This window comes from Camelina sativa, chromosome 11, assembly GCF_000633955.1.
Source record: "Camelina sativa cultivar DH55 chromosome 11, Cs, whole genome shotgun sequence".
Classification (NCBI taxonomy): Eukaryota; Viridiplantae; Streptophyta; class Magnoliopsida; order Brassicales; family Brassicaceae; genus Camelina; species Camelina sativa.
Genome location: NC_025695.1, coordinates 43,043,416 through 43,057,382, shown reverse-complemented (window position 1 = coordinate 43,057,382; position 13,967 = coordinate 43,043,416). Strand labels below are relative to the sequence as shown.

Below are 13,967 nucleotides of genomic sequence, written 5' to 3'. Positions count from 1 at the left end.
TTCTCCTTCCTCATCATCGGCCTCTTCTGCTAGCTTTTTGAGCTCATCTTGGATCATCAGCTTAATAGATGATTTTCTTGAGGTGAGATCGATTTTGAACTTTTTATCTGAAAGACAGGTGAAAACAATGCACTTTAATCAAACAAACCAGCAAGAATAAGCAAGACCATCAGTGAAGAAAACAACTGCCAGGAAACAATCCCATCTGCTATTTACCAAGTCGCTTGAGGATGTCAGTGAATGTAGCCTGTCAGAACATGATAAAGCAGTAGTTAGATATCTATCTAACTTCTAAACTCAATTACTATAATTTCATGGTTTAAAATCCTCACCGTGTTGAAGTCGACCCCTTTCAAGATATCAATAATTGCATTTTTCAACTCTTCATCACTAGGNATTCTTTTTGATGTTTTGCTTTAAGTTTTTCTGACTAATAGTTAGCTGTCTTGAAGGACATATTGTTGTCTCATTGTCTAAACTGTGTAATGTGTACTCAAGTAGATCAATGATTTATACTTTTTCCCTTCTCTTTGCTGACTAAGGTTTCTGTTGTCTTCTTATATGTATAAACGTTATGGGTAGATTGACTTTTGAGAGCTCCTGCAAAACTATAATGGAAGAAAAGGAAGAAAAGGATGAAGAAAGAAGACCTCAGGGAAAGGCAGACTCTTGTCAGAGAAAGAAGTCTCTCACTGGTGAAATCTCTTCTTCAACTCAGCTTAGTTACCTAGAAGTGGAAAGAAACTTGGCAAACGTTTGCCTTCTTTAAGTTATTAGACACCTTACCTTTTGCCATTGTTATGTGAAACTTCTAAAGACCAGTGTGTTGTGGTGATGTTTTGGCCTTTCGGGTTTCCATCCATTTGTGTTTAGATGTTCTTATTTTAACTGTTTCTGAATTTGTTGTTCTGTAGTTGTATTAGTTACAGCCAAAATAGTTAGCCTGGCCAGTGTTACTGATCTTGTTTCTCCATGTTTTAGCCATTTGGGCTGTATTGTATGTATCATATTGTAAGCCCTTCATCTGCCTTAGGATCATCAGAGATGTGCATCCTTTGGGATTGTGTTTTTGTGATTTCCAAAAGTGATGTAGTAGATCATTCTTTTGTGTTGTTGTAGAGGAAATCTGGCTCCTTGTACATAATAGAAAGTCAGATTTCTCCATGTTCATGTTTTTTTGTGTGGAAGTTTGTGTAGCTATTAACACATCTTCATCAATGACATACAGATTCTATTTTCTTCATTAGCACTGGCCAAGTTGGTTATTCCTTGTTCTGTTGTGCTCTTTAGATATTGCTCGATTTCATTAGAATAGGTTTCCTTCGAGTATGCATGCTCTCGTTATGTTCATGTTTGTTTGGCTAAATTATCCTTTTGGGACCCTTCTTTCTAGGCAATCTATCTCAAGTTTGCGTACTCGAGCTTGGTTTAGTTTGATTGAAGAAATTATTAATATCAACATCAATGGCCTCCCTTACTCTTTAATCAAAGCAAGATTAAAGGAGCGAGGGAAGTTTGAACAAATGTCTTCAAAAGGAACCCAAAAATCAAAAGGGTGTTTAAATGGGCCATAAATCCTAAAGGCGCTTATGTTTAATTGTATACACAAACAAAGCTGCTTATCTGATAACATCTAACTTCTGGTCTTCCTCTCTCCGACTCTACCACATAAGTTATATTAAAAAAAACGACAATTCAAGACCAAAAAACAACCAACATATTACATTCTCTGATATATTTGCCTAATGCTGAAGATAGGCAATGGAGGAGAGAGACCCCTTGACGATTAAAATAGCAGCTAGACTAGATTTATGTGCTTTGTGATCAGGCTTTAACCTCCTCTGCACCACCAGATCCTCCAGCTTTCTCTTTCACTTTCTCTTCTTCTTCCTCATTCTCAGCATCCTCTTCTTCTCCTTCCTCATCATCGGCCTCTTCTGCTAGCTTTTTGAGCTCATCTTGGATCATCAGCTTAATAGATGATTTTCTTGAGGTGAGATCGATTTTGAACTTTTTATCTGAAAGACAGGTGAAAACAATGCACTTTAATCAAACAAACCAGCAAGAATAAGCAAGACCATCAGTGAAGAAAACAACTGCCAGGAAACAATCCCATCTGCTATTTACCAAGTCGCTTGAGGATGTCAGTGAATGTAGCCTGTCAGAACATGATAAAGCAGTAGTTAGATATCTATCTAACTTCTAAACTCAATTACTATAATTTCATGGTTTAAAATCCTCACCGTGTTGAAGTCGACCCCTTTCAAGATATCAATAATTGCATTTTTCAACTCTTCATCACTAGGCTCCTTGGTTTTGTCTTTCCCTTTTCCACCTCTTTTGCCTATTAGCAGATAAAAAATAATGACAAACACGGGATAAAACAGTGTCAGACAAAAACTAAGAGGCTGTGAAATATCGGTTTAACTTCTGCAGTATAAGACCAAGCATTAAGATTTCTCAAGCTTCTGACTAATCATGTACTCATATATGCTTTATTAATAATGAGAGAGATTTAGAAAAGCATGGTATGACCAAACCTGGTTTCTCTTTTGATGCAGATTTTGAAGGCGCCGAGGACTGCTCCTTCGCCGGTTTCTCAGTCTTCTTCCTCTTTGAGGATGCCTTTGGACTTGTATCACTGTCGTCATCACTCTTTTTCCTTTTACCTGCAGAGCGCTTCTGAGTAGCTTTCTTTGGTGGACTGGATTCCGTAGGGACTGCAGTTTTCTTGCTTCTCGATTTCCCTGATGTTTCTTTCTTCTTAGATGGAGTCCTAGAACCACGTTTCTTCTTTTGAGTTTCTTCCTCTGACTCCTCAGATTCAACTTTGTCCTCACTTTCAGAAGGCTGAGGCGCCTCGTCCTCAGATTTATCAGGAATCCCATTTTCATTCTCCTCCTCTTCATTAACTTCATCTTCCTCCTCTACCTCCTGCTCTTTCTCTTCTTCTTCTTCTTCTTCTTCTTCTTCCTCTTTCTCTTCTTCAGACTCATCATCAGAATGAGGTAAACTCTTTTTCTTCGTCCTTGTTGCTTCCTCGGTCTTTTTTTGGCTCTGTAAAGAACACAAAAAAACTAATCAGATTTCAGGTACTTGGACTAGACACAAGAACACAGGGAAATGAAAAACAGCTACACATGCATCAACCAATACAAACATTCTCTCCACAGTCCACAGTTTCTAACACAAGGATTTAAACCTCCAGTTTTAAGCTATTGCCTGATACCTTTGCTGATCGTTTGTAAGATGAGTTTCCAGCTGCAGGTGAACTTTTTTTAGGAGTTCTTTTGCGCTTCACACCCTTTTCAGTAGGAAAAAAAAAAGTTTTAGTATGCAGAATAAATTTTTAGGCTCAGAAAGGGTTTCAACACCAAAGTAACCTTGTCTTTCTCATTAAGAAGAACATCACTTGTCGCATGAGGTTTCTCCACAAACTCAAACAGCTTCGTAACAATGTCTTCCTACATTGGAGGAAAAGCACCAAACAGTCAGTTGCCAAGTTGATTACATGGGAAAAATAAAGAGGAATTGACCACTAACATGATGCTCATTCAATCATGACAGTAAAAGAAGCTCCAAAAAACGAAACTTAGAAATGAAATGAGTATCCATAATAACCTTCTTTGCTGTAGCCTTAGCAACTGATATGTCAAATATTTCACAAAACTCCACCAATTTTTCTTTGTTGTTTTTGTCAAGCTTCTCTTTTACTTTCAATTTTGCCTTTTCCTGCCAAATATCATTTGAGAAAATTATGTAAGAAATATGACAAGAGCTTATGTAGAACAATATTAATGTGTTGTCTCGCATACCTCATCTCCTTGCCATTTGTAACCAGAAAAGCGCAATATGTTCGTCTTGACCTGAGTAGCCTGTCAAAGCAAGAAAATCGAGCCACATATAAACATGATTAGCAGACTCTCTGTAATTTTAAGGATACCACAAAAACTTTAAATATCTAATGGAGTGGCTAAATATGAAAGAGATGCTCACTTTTCCTCTCCTCCCACCGAAGAGAATTTGGTGTAGCTGCTTGAAAACTTCATCAGACTTCTTCCTTGATATCTTGTAAGCAACTGCAGAGAAAAATACAAGTTATCAACTTCATATCAAGTGCAGAGGAGAAAATCTAGCCACTAAAACCAAAAGAAAAACATTTCACAAAAAGAGGAGTGACAAAGCCAGAAAAAAACAAAAATCTAGATATAAGAAAATCAAGCCTAAGCAGTCAGAAAGAGCACTCCAGTAATAGTAAAAGGACTATGTGCTCAAGCAAATCCTTAGAGAAGCTAAAGCTGAAAAGACTGTTTAACACAACTAAATTAGGCTGAGAGGAACTTTAAAGATACATATTTAGAATATGAACATACCATTGGGGATATCTTTGAGAGGTGTCCCTTTTCCCTGTATTGTCCAAAAGCAAATTATAATCAGATCTAACAATAAAACACAACATACAAACCAAACAAAGGAAACTATTTGCAAACCTTTTCAACATGAAATTCCCTTGAAGAATCTTTATCAATTACTGCAACAAGCCTTTCAACAGATTTTCGCTCACGAACAGGGCGATCAGAGAAAGGAGTCCTAGGTTCTATGTCCTTCGTTTCTTCCTCACTCTTTGTCTTTCCACGATTTTTCTCAGTCTTCCCTTTCCCTCGCTTGTTAGACTTCTTGATATCTTCAATTTTGTCTTCCTTATCATCATTACTCTCTTCTTTTTCATCTTCCTTATCATCCATGCTCTCTTCTTTTCCATCTTCCTTCTCATCCTCTTTATCTTCATTTTCATCTTCATTCTCGTCCTTACTCTCTGTTTTTTTGTCTTCCACGTTTGGCACATCGACTTCAGTGTCTGCCTCCACTTCCTCTTCTTTGTTTGCTTCCTTCACTTCCTCTCCTTTATTTGTTTCCTCCTCTTTCCCCTCATTATTTTCCTTCGATGCCTCATTTGTGTTATTTTCATCCACATTATCCACCTTTTCATCCTCATCGACATCGTCCCCCTTGTCTCCACTGACCAGCTTTTCTTCCTCTTTGATGTCTCCCTTATTCCCTTGTTCGTTTCCATTCACTTGCCTTCCTTCTAGTTTCTCCTCCTTTGATTCTTTCTCAGTTTTCTCTTGGTCTCCTTCTGTTGTATCTATCTTCATCTTTTGATTTTCGTTGTCTTTTATATCTTTCTTGTCATCAGTCTCCACATTTTCCTTCATCACAATATCTTCCTCAGTGGCACCTCCAGAAACACCATAATCAGCTTTCAACTTCTTGTCATCTGTGTCTTCATCCATTTTATCAGCTTCTGGTTGTCCCTTGTCTTCGTCCCTTTTAGCCGTCTCCACTGGTTCCTTGTCTCCGTTGACATCTTTCTCTTCTGATTTTTCAGTCTCAGCTTTCTCTTCTTTTTCTGTAACCACCTCTTTATCTTCCGTCTCACTTTTTCCTTCATGTTGCTTAATCTCATCATCTATCTCCATTTTCTGGGGTCCAGTATCCTCAGCTTTCTTATCTTCCTGTGTTTCCTTGCCACTAGCTTTCTCCTGCACTTCTTTTCCACTGATTGCATCTGATGTCTTCTGAAGAGAATTAGTCCCATTTGCTGTTGGCTCCACAGTGAATTTTGTATCTTCTTCCCCCATTGCTAACCCAGTGTTCAGTAGATCTTAAAGCCAGAAACACCAGAACGCTGTGGAAAATACAAGCTTAGTGTTAAAGACTTACACAATACGGGACAGACGGTGTAATATCTGTTGACACAATTTCAGACATTCATGAAACAAAAGTCATACCAAAGAAGGGTTACATAACCCAAAACAAGTTCCACAGCAAAGAAGAAACTGAATGTGCGAGAATAATAAGAGAATTCAAAGAAGGAACAAACTCATAGCAAACAGTGCATCCCATCTCTCTACAATACAATTAAATAAAACTTCAACAGGCTCTAACAAGAGGAATTGAATGAGAAAAAAAGATCCAATTTTTAATGAATATAGACATTCTTAATGATTCAGTCCAAATCTAAAAAGAAGGATAACCAAAAAATTTCCTCAATTTGTGAACTTTCTGGGAAGAAAAAAACATAGATTTAGATCCAAACCACAACCAACCACGATGTGTAACTCAAGAAGAATCAACGAGCTCATAAAGATTATCCCCTCTAGAACCTCAAAATTCGTATGTTTCTCAACTAAACTAACACAAAATCCACAAATCAAAAAGAACGCAAAACACAAACCCTAAAAACCGCGGCTTCAAGGAGCAAGACAACAACCAAAACAAAACAAAAAAAAAAACCCCTACATGCGAATATAAACGAAAGATTAAACAGCAAAAACAAACAAAACAAGCTCACAGTGTTCAAAGAGAATCGAAAAGGAGGAGACTTTGGAATCTCACCTCGCTCTGCTCTCTCTCTATCCAAAGGCTCTCAAAGCACTGAGCTTTTTTATTATTTTTATTTTTTTTTGTTCGAATCAGAATAAAAAAGAAGAGACCAACGCTCCGATTTCTATAAGGGAATCGGACGCAAAACCGGATTTTAAATACAGTTAATTGCCACGTCGGATATGTTGAACGGTTCAGATTTCGTGTTCGATACTCTCGTGGATCGGTGACGCTAGATAAACCCCAACCTCCGGTACTGTTTATTTGAGATTATCCTTGGTTATTAAGATTAGAGAGATCTAAATAAAAGTCATGATAATTAATTATTTTATAAAGTAATTTTTACTTTTTCAGTCATAAGTTTGACAGTTTTCTCCTACTTCCAATACTTTTTTTTTTAATTTGATGATGGAATTAAATTTTAATATTTATTAGTAGTAGAAAATACAAAAAAAAAAAAAAAATCTTTATGATATTCCTATAAATTATAAAGATTAGAGAGATCTATCTAAATAAAAGATTAAAAGTCATGATCGATATTATATTAATTATGTTAAGTAATTTTTACTCATAATAATGTTTGACAGTTTTTTCTTACTTGCAATCCTTTTTTAAAAAAAACATTTGATGATGGAATTAAATTTTAATATTTATTAGTAGTAGAAAATACAAAAGTTTATTTATGACATTCTTATTAATCATATATAATTTTTAAGGGAGTTACAATCGATATTTAATACTGAATAATACTTTTTTAAGTCCGTGTTTAACGGATTATCTACGTGTAATATGAAATTAATCTGGATATTTACTATTTATGGAAACTAAAATCTTTTTTCTAGTCAAAATTATCCTTATCAGATAAAATAAATTATTTTAATGAATTTATGATAGATATTTAATACAAAGTAATTTCCAATACTTAGTCTTAGTGTGTTTAACAGTTTTTTTCTATGTACAATATAGTATTATATATGTTTTACATTTTGATGATAAGGTTAACTTTGTAACTCGAACTGTTTGTAAAGAATATGACTTTATTTGAGATTACTTAGATATATATATAGTTTTTTAAAAATTCTGATCAATATTTCATAATAAAAAAGTAATTCAATAATATTATATTTTGCAGTTTATCTTCCGCATCGATAAATAATAACATTAATTTTAGTATGCATCATTTATGCACAGAAAAAATAAACAAAGTTAGAATAAATATACATAATGAAGCAAAAATTGCATTTTTAATGAAAATTAACTGAAGTGTTTAGGGTTTTCGACCATGGATGATCATTTGTCTCAACATGTAGGCACATTATAAACATGAATAGTAGAATTCTCAATCGCCAGTTTCGAAGAGATGTAATTCTCATTTTTGACAAACAGATCTGAAACAAGGCTCATCATCTCTCCAAAACCAGAATATGGTATGTATTTGGGGTTGTTTGTTGAACACGAGTGGAATCCGTAAACAAATATATTTATTATTTGTTTAAATATATATATATATATAATTTCAATAAAGTTAGGACTGATATTTAATATAAAGTGATTTTTATTTGTACTATGTTTGATATTTTCACCATAATATTGTGTTTTAATTTTGGTGATAACGCTAATATTTTATTAATTAATCTTAAAAATTAAAATCGATATTTAAGACTAACCCAATAAAATTATAATCGATAATTGATAATGTAAAGTAATCATACTTTATTTGACAATTTTTCTATATTTATTAGTGTGTTTTACATTTTGGTAATGGAACTGGTTTTGTTGTTTACTATCTTTTACGAAATGACAAGATTTATTTCCTTTTAGATATAAGTAATGGTAAAATAATAGAAATAGTAATAAAAAAAAAATAGTTAAGTTATCCTTTTGATATTTTATTACTTATGTATTTAGCTAAAAAAAATTAAGAAAAATGAAATATTGTGATTCTTTCTATAAAGGCTTTATATATGATGCTAGTAAGAAAAGTGGTTCTCGCATAAAAAAATGTATGACCCCTTACCTTCATAACAAAATCCAAAATCCAATTTCAATGGGAGATTTCTTCTACGAAACTTTTCTAAAAAAAATTCCATTTCTTTTTAATTTTATTTTGCAAATTACAAAATCAAAAAACTAAAAACTATAGTCTAAAAACTACCTAACATCTCCCCAACATTCACAGCAAAAAAAAAAACATACCCTAAGTTAAAAAATATATATATCATCAACCGTGAATCTCACTTAAAATCTTAGAGATAAGGTAGGAATAAGTTTAAGCTACAACACTTCTAATATATATGTTCACGTTGGTGCTTTCGTTTTTTTTTCTAACATCTTCTGATTAACCGACATAATGACCAACTTTCTTGTTAATCGGCTTCATTATCTTCTCTTTTTCATGATTGTTTCGATTTACAATATCAAACAAACTCTCAAATTTACAAACAAAATTCAGATTAGTAGTATTGTAGATGATTGCTATATTTGCAGGTTACCTTTACCTACCGTAGCCCGTAGGTATGACAGATGAGATTAGAAATGATGTAGAGTGACAACAAAGTGCATGATGAAGGTAAGAGTAAATGAATCAAGAGCAAGGAAGTAAAAGGGTGTAGTGGATGAATAATGAATTTATCATGTTACTATCTTGAAATAATATTTTTATAAATTCATTCAGTATTAAGTAGCAAATTAATCTCAAAGAAGAAGAGAAATACATCATTGTCTCGCAGAACGATCGAGAATCTAGGTATAGTCGTATAGAAGAGAAGTTAGCGGAGTTTGGAGAGTGTGCGGAGAGTCTTTTCTTTTGCTTCATTGTCTCCATAAACATATTAAAATCCATATTTCACAAATATCCGAATCACACACACATGGCACGACTCACTGACAACACAAAATGTGGACCAAACTTAAACTCTTATAAAACCTTGCAAGAATCTATTACACATTTACACCTGTTAGCACAATCTTAATGTAAAATAATTACCACAGTTAATTAGCATTAGTATCCTAAAACCCTAAACCCTGATCACCAAATATAGAACACTAATGCACTAAAAAAAATGTTGGATTGCCTTTGTACATTTGAAAATGGAAAATAAAACACCGGAAACGATGGTGTGATTATGAGATCTATTGAATTAGATTACATTCGTCTTTTAATAGACCCAATGGAGATATCAATCTCAATAAGATTATCTTCTTCCATATTCACATCATCAATCTCATCTTCTTGATCATCATCATCATCACCAATCCTACTAAGTCTCTCTCGACTTCGATTAATGTTTCTCATTGCCTCTAAAGTCTCTGCTTCTTCACTCACAAGAGCAATCTCAATGAGACTATCTTCATCCTCATACTCATCATCATAGCCTTCTTCTTGGGATCTCTCAACAAAACATCGTCTTGTCTTTTTCTTAAAAGATCTTAGAAAGAAAACAGAAGTGGAGACGAACAAGATAGACATGGTTATAAGGAGAGAGGTGGAGAATCCATGAGAGCTTAAGAAACAAAGGAAAGCTAAAGATGCAATAAGGGTTACAAGAAAGAACAGCAATGACAGCTGTAAAAGCAAGCAACACCAAGAAAAATGCTTTTCATCATCAGATTTTTCCACCATTTTGGAAACTTTATTTAAAAGTTGAAACAAAACAAAACAGAGTTTTTTAAAGAGAAGTCGAGATTGTCTCGTTATCCATTGGTGTTTGAGTTATGATGAATCTTTATCAAACCAAAACTTCGCTCTGTTTTGGATCTTGATTTAAGAGGAGTAGATTATAAAAGACGAATCTGAGTTCTTGAAAAGTTTCAGACAAGTCTGAGAGAGAGAGAGAGAAATCATAAAAGTCAGAGGAACCAAACACAGAAAGCTTTATTTGTTTTCTTCTCACTCTTTACATAATTACACCTGCAAAACTATTTTTTTCGAGAAAAGGGAAAGCATTGGTTTTTGTATGTACGTATTTGAAAAATCTAGTATAAAAAAAGCGTTGGAATTTGGTAAAATCCATGTGAAGCCCACTAATTAAGGACGATTGTTTATTAAATCGGTACTTATAATGATCTTTTAAGAAGATTTCTTAACCTATCAGAAACAGAATAAACGATGGATGACTCACAACATCCAACATCATAAACGATACACTATGTATGTAGTTCAGCCAAATTCATACAGAAAACCGAACCAGTCGAGTGTGAGAGAAGTACTGTGTATTAGGTTCGGTTCAGTTTATTTGATTTTTGATTGTGAGTAACATTTTTTTCTTAGTTTATGAGCTTTAATTTAAAACTAATCCGTCGTACATCGATGCATGTTTTTATATATTATTATTTCAATTCAATGTGGAATTTAATTGAATTGATAATTATATGTTTAATCTTTCTCTAGAAGTTACCCCCTTCATAAGTTTGTCGTTTTTTTTGGTTGTCAACTAGGATTATCGATTTGATATTCTAGGTGGCTGAAAATATTCAACACATGAAATGATTATTATTATTTGGTTCCTCTGTTTGGTTTAAGAAGTTAGGGAACCTACCTTTGTTTCATGAAAGACCCCATCAGACAATGTTGCGGTTGTTTTCAATGGTTCATGATCATTTACTAACAAAAAAAATTATCTAAGAAAATCATATTAGATGTTTGTCCAAAAAAAAAAAAAAATCATATCAGATGAAAAGCTACTTTGACTAAAGAAATAAATAAATTGCCAATTAATCTATTATAGTGTTAAATATAATGTTTTCCTATTTAAAGAGTTTTTCTTCTATAGTTGTTCCTGTGCTTCCCTATATATCATAAAAGTGATTTGATTGCCTATATATCATAAAAGTCATATTGTATATATGCTTGTAGACTGTAGCGAATGCATATACATATATATCTTCTAATTACAAAATGATATATGGCCTAATGCATTTGTTAAAATATGAAACACACAAGAGAACATGCAATAAAACAAAACCAAACCCTTGTTGTATTTCTTACAACACCAAGCACATATAGTTTTTTTGTTTCACAACATCTCACTAATTAAACGACAATCATGATCTAAGATTTTACACCAAAAAAGTTTCGTTGATGGTTTTAATCCATACAAAATTAGTGGATGGGTTTGAAGTGAATTGGATAATAGTTGAGGGTACTATATACATGCACCATGCTGCTCTAATGGATCTCTTAAATCCATTATGCCATTATGCCTTTAAGTTATTAATTTTACAATTAAATGCCTTCTACATTGAAAATTTCAGCAAGGAATTATAGTTTATACTTAATTTTTTTTTAAAAAAAATCAGTTTTAAATACAGATGCAAGTCTTAAATACTCCACTTTAATCAAAATTGACTGAGAGAACAATAATGTCCATTATATTCTCTTGTTTTCTCTAAATTATTTAATTTGATTATTTTAATTTAATATTAAATAATTGTTTGTTAGAAAAAAAAAGAAAAGTATTTTATGTAGTCCTGAATGTTAAAACAAAAGGAGTATTATTTAATATTTATCACCTCAGGAATGGAAAATGACATTAACAAAACAAAACTTATATTATTAAGGATGACGAGCGCATGTCGGTTATTTGACCTATACTACTTGTGGTCGTAAGTGTAAAGAAATAATAAATTTCTTCTATAATGGAGAAAAATAACATTTTTACAACGATAACGATATTCATAAGCAGAGGGAAAAAAACAAAAACTAGAGAAGTAAGCACAGGAGGACTGTGTGATTGTGTGAACATCATCAAATGAAGAACAACTGCGAGATCAGACCACACAGCTTGTTCCGAGTTCGATCTTAAAAATTCTGGGTATGTCTTCCATCTTCCTTTAGTTTCGGACTCTGTGTCCGTCTAATTACGATGTCACTTTTGGTTTGTAATTAAGTTTTTTGTATTATCTATTTTTAAAGATTTGCTCTGATTCATGGATACTTTAAAAAGTTATATCCTAATCTGACAATCGATATAGCTCCTATGGTTTCTAGTTCTGTGAATTGACAAGAGATTTCTGATTGATCTATAGATCTTAATTATAGTTACTTGGTTTAACTGTAGAAATGTCGAACGATTCAGCTCGTACGCCGTTTTTACCGACTGACAAGTTAGAAACCATGGCTCAAGATTTCAACCAAAACTCAAAAACTTCTTCTTCAGGAAAAAGAAGATTGCGTCGCTCTAGAAGCGCTCCTCGTGGTGATTGTATGTACAGTGATGATGTTAAAACCGACGAACCTGAAGCTACACATCGGAGTAAAATCCCAATGTTTAGTCACTTTCGTGATCTAAACCCGAACCTCACGCGAGTGATGATGTTCTTGGCTTTATACTTAACCATTGGTACTCTCTGTTTCTACCTCGTTAGAGACCAGATCTCAGGAGATAAGACCAATGCTGTGATAGATGCTGTCTATTTCTGTATAGTCACGATGACAACCGTTGGATACGGTGACCTTGTCCCTAATAGTTCTGCCTCAATGCTACTTGCTTGTGCCTTTGTCTTCTCTGGGATGGTTCTCGTTAGTCGTCTTCTAAGTCGAGCAGCTGATTATCTAGTGGAGAAACAAGAGGCCTTGCTCGTTCAGACAGACATTCTCAAAGAGCAGCATGCTAACAAGTTGAGATACAAATGCTATGCTACATGTCTTGTCCTTGTAGTCCTCTTCTTTGCTGGTACGGTTTTCCTTGTAATGGTTGAGAAAATGCCGGTTATCGCAGCTTTCTACTGCGTCTGTTCCACGGTTACGACATTGGGGTATGGCGACAAGAGCTTTAGCTCGGGTACCGGACGCCTTTTTGCTGTGTTTTGGATCTTGACGAGTACCATTTGTTTGGCTCAGTTTTTCCTCTACCTGGCTGAGCTAAATACAGAAACCAAACAGAGGGAGTTAGTGAAGTGGGTTTTGACAAGAAGAATCACAAACGATGATCTTGAAGCAGCTGATCTAGATGAAGATGGAGTCGTCGGGTAAGACATCAGACAGAGACATATTATCGATCTCTTCTGTCTCCTTCTTTTTCTTCTTCTTCTTATGTTTGTCTTTTTGTGTGTTGCAGAGCTGCAGAGTTTATTCTATATAAACTGAAGGAAATGGGAAAGATTGATGAGGAAGATATATCTGGGATAATGGAAGAGTTCGAGTCACTCGACTACGATGATTCGGGAACTCTAACAACTTCTGACATTGTTCAAGCTCAGACGACGTCTTAGATTCAAAAGGTTAAGCGTTGTTAGCAAAATTTTATGTTGCGAAAGACGAATCATAAACTTTGTTGAGCTATACTGCACACAACACGATAAGCAAAGACAGTGAAGAGAAGATATTATTGTTTTGGACCTTTTGGTATATTGTGTGTGTGTTTTAATTAAAGAGATACAAAAATATATAACAATAAAATTCCACGAATGAGTAAGTGACACGTGACTGAATAGCGTCCATTGATGTAAATTACAAAAAAAAAACGCCTTAAAGCATCTCTCCTTCTCCGCCGTGCCAATTGCTAATAATCAAATCGGATCCGATCCGATCCGATTCGCATCGAACACACACACACCATCATCAATTCCCCCCCCCCCCC

At 34.1% G+C, this 13,967-nt stretch overlaps 3 protein-coding genes and 1 long non-coding RNA gene across 6 annotated transcripts; 1 reads left to right on the top strand and 3 right to left on the bottom strand.

Annotated features, from left to right (window-relative positions):
- Window positions 35–398, bottom strand: LOC104726115. Its single transcript, XR_758010.1, has 3 exons — window positions 333–398; window positions 217–247; window positions 35–107 (listed from the first exon to the last, which is right to left on the bottom strand). It is a non-coding gene; the product is annotated as an uncharacterized LOC104726115 (long non-coding RNA).
- Window positions 1,529–6,632, bottom strand: LOC104726116 (glutamic acid-rich protein). 2 transcript variants are annotated; one of them, XM_010444905.2, is made up of 12 exons: window positions 6,400–6,632; window positions 4,491–5,689; window positions 4,374–4,407; window positions 3,997–4,079; window positions 3,816–3,875; window positions 3,622–3,732; window positions 3,384–3,464; window positions 3,230–3,304; window positions 2,541–3,057; window positions 2,244–2,344; window positions 2,128–2,158; window positions 1,529–2,018 (listed from the first exon to the last, which is right to left on the bottom strand). In XM_010444905.2, exons 2-12 carry the CDS (start codon window positions 5,640–5,642, stop codon window positions 1,825–1,827), a joined length of 2,439 nt encoding a protein of 812 aa, XP_010443207.1. In that variant the 5' UTR covers window positions 5,643–5,689; window positions 6,400–6,632; the 3' UTR covers window positions 1,529–1,824. The 2 variants fall into 2 exon arrangements, with proteins under 2 accessions (XP_010443207.1, XP_010443208.1); XM_010444906.2 differs by having other exon boundaries at window positions 6,356–6,485.
- On the bottom strand, window positions 9,486–10,265 carry LOC104726114. The gene has a single exon (XM_010444904.2). The coding sequence runs from the start codon at window positions 10,007–10,009 to the stop codon at window positions 9,533–9,535; it is 477 nt and encodes a 158-aa protein (XP_010443206.1). The 5' UTR covers window positions 10,010–10,265; the 3' UTR covers window positions 9,486–9,532.
- Window positions 12,043–13,795, top strand: LOC104726113 (two-pore potassium channel 1-like). Of its 2 annotated transcripts, none has more exons than XM_019232478.1 (3): window positions 12,043–12,200; window positions 12,546–13,356; window positions 13,446–13,795. In XM_019232478.1, the coding sequence occupies exons 2-3, from the start codon at window positions 12,593–12,595 to the stop codon at window positions 13,597–13,599; spliced, it is 918 nt and encodes a 305-aa protein (XP_019088023.1). In that variant the 5' UTR covers window positions 12,043–12,200; window positions 12,546–12,592; the 3' UTR covers window positions 13,600–13,795. The 2 variants fall into 2 exon arrangements, with proteins under 2 accessions (XP_019088023.1, XP_010443205.1); XM_010444903.2 differs by having other exon boundaries at window positions 12,045–12,200; window positions 12,447–13,356.

What these genes read in the sequence shown, in the direction of transcription:
- LOC104726113 (XM_010444903.2), top strand. Translation starts at nt 12,449, where the DNA reads ATGTCGAACGATTCAGCTCGTACGCCGTTTTTACCGACTGACAAGTTA. An exon ending in GATGAAGATGGAGTCGTCGG is followed by an intron (nt 13,357 to 13,445) that starts GTAAGACATCAG and finishes TGTGTGTTGCAG; the next exon opens with AGCTGCAGAGTTTATTCTAT.
- LOC104726114 (XM_010444904.2), bottom strand. Translation starts at nt 10,009, where the DNA reads ATGGTGGAAAAATCTGATGATGAAAAGCATTTTTCTTGGTGTTGCTTG.
- LOC104726116 (XM_010444905.2), bottom strand. Translation starts at nt 5,642, where the DNA reads ATGGGGGAAGAAGATACAAAATTCACTGTGGAGCCAACAGCAAATGGG. An exon ending in TCGGTGGGAGGAGAGGAAAA is followed by an intron (nt 3,876 to 3,996) that starts GTGAGCATCTCT and finishes TTGCTTTGACAG; the next exon opens with GCTACTCAGGTCAAGACGAA. An exon ending in TGACATCCTCAAGCGACTTG is followed by an intron (nt 2,019 to 2,127) that starts GTAAATAGCAGA and finishes CCTGTCTTTCAG; the next exon opens with ATAAAAAGTTCAAAATCGAT.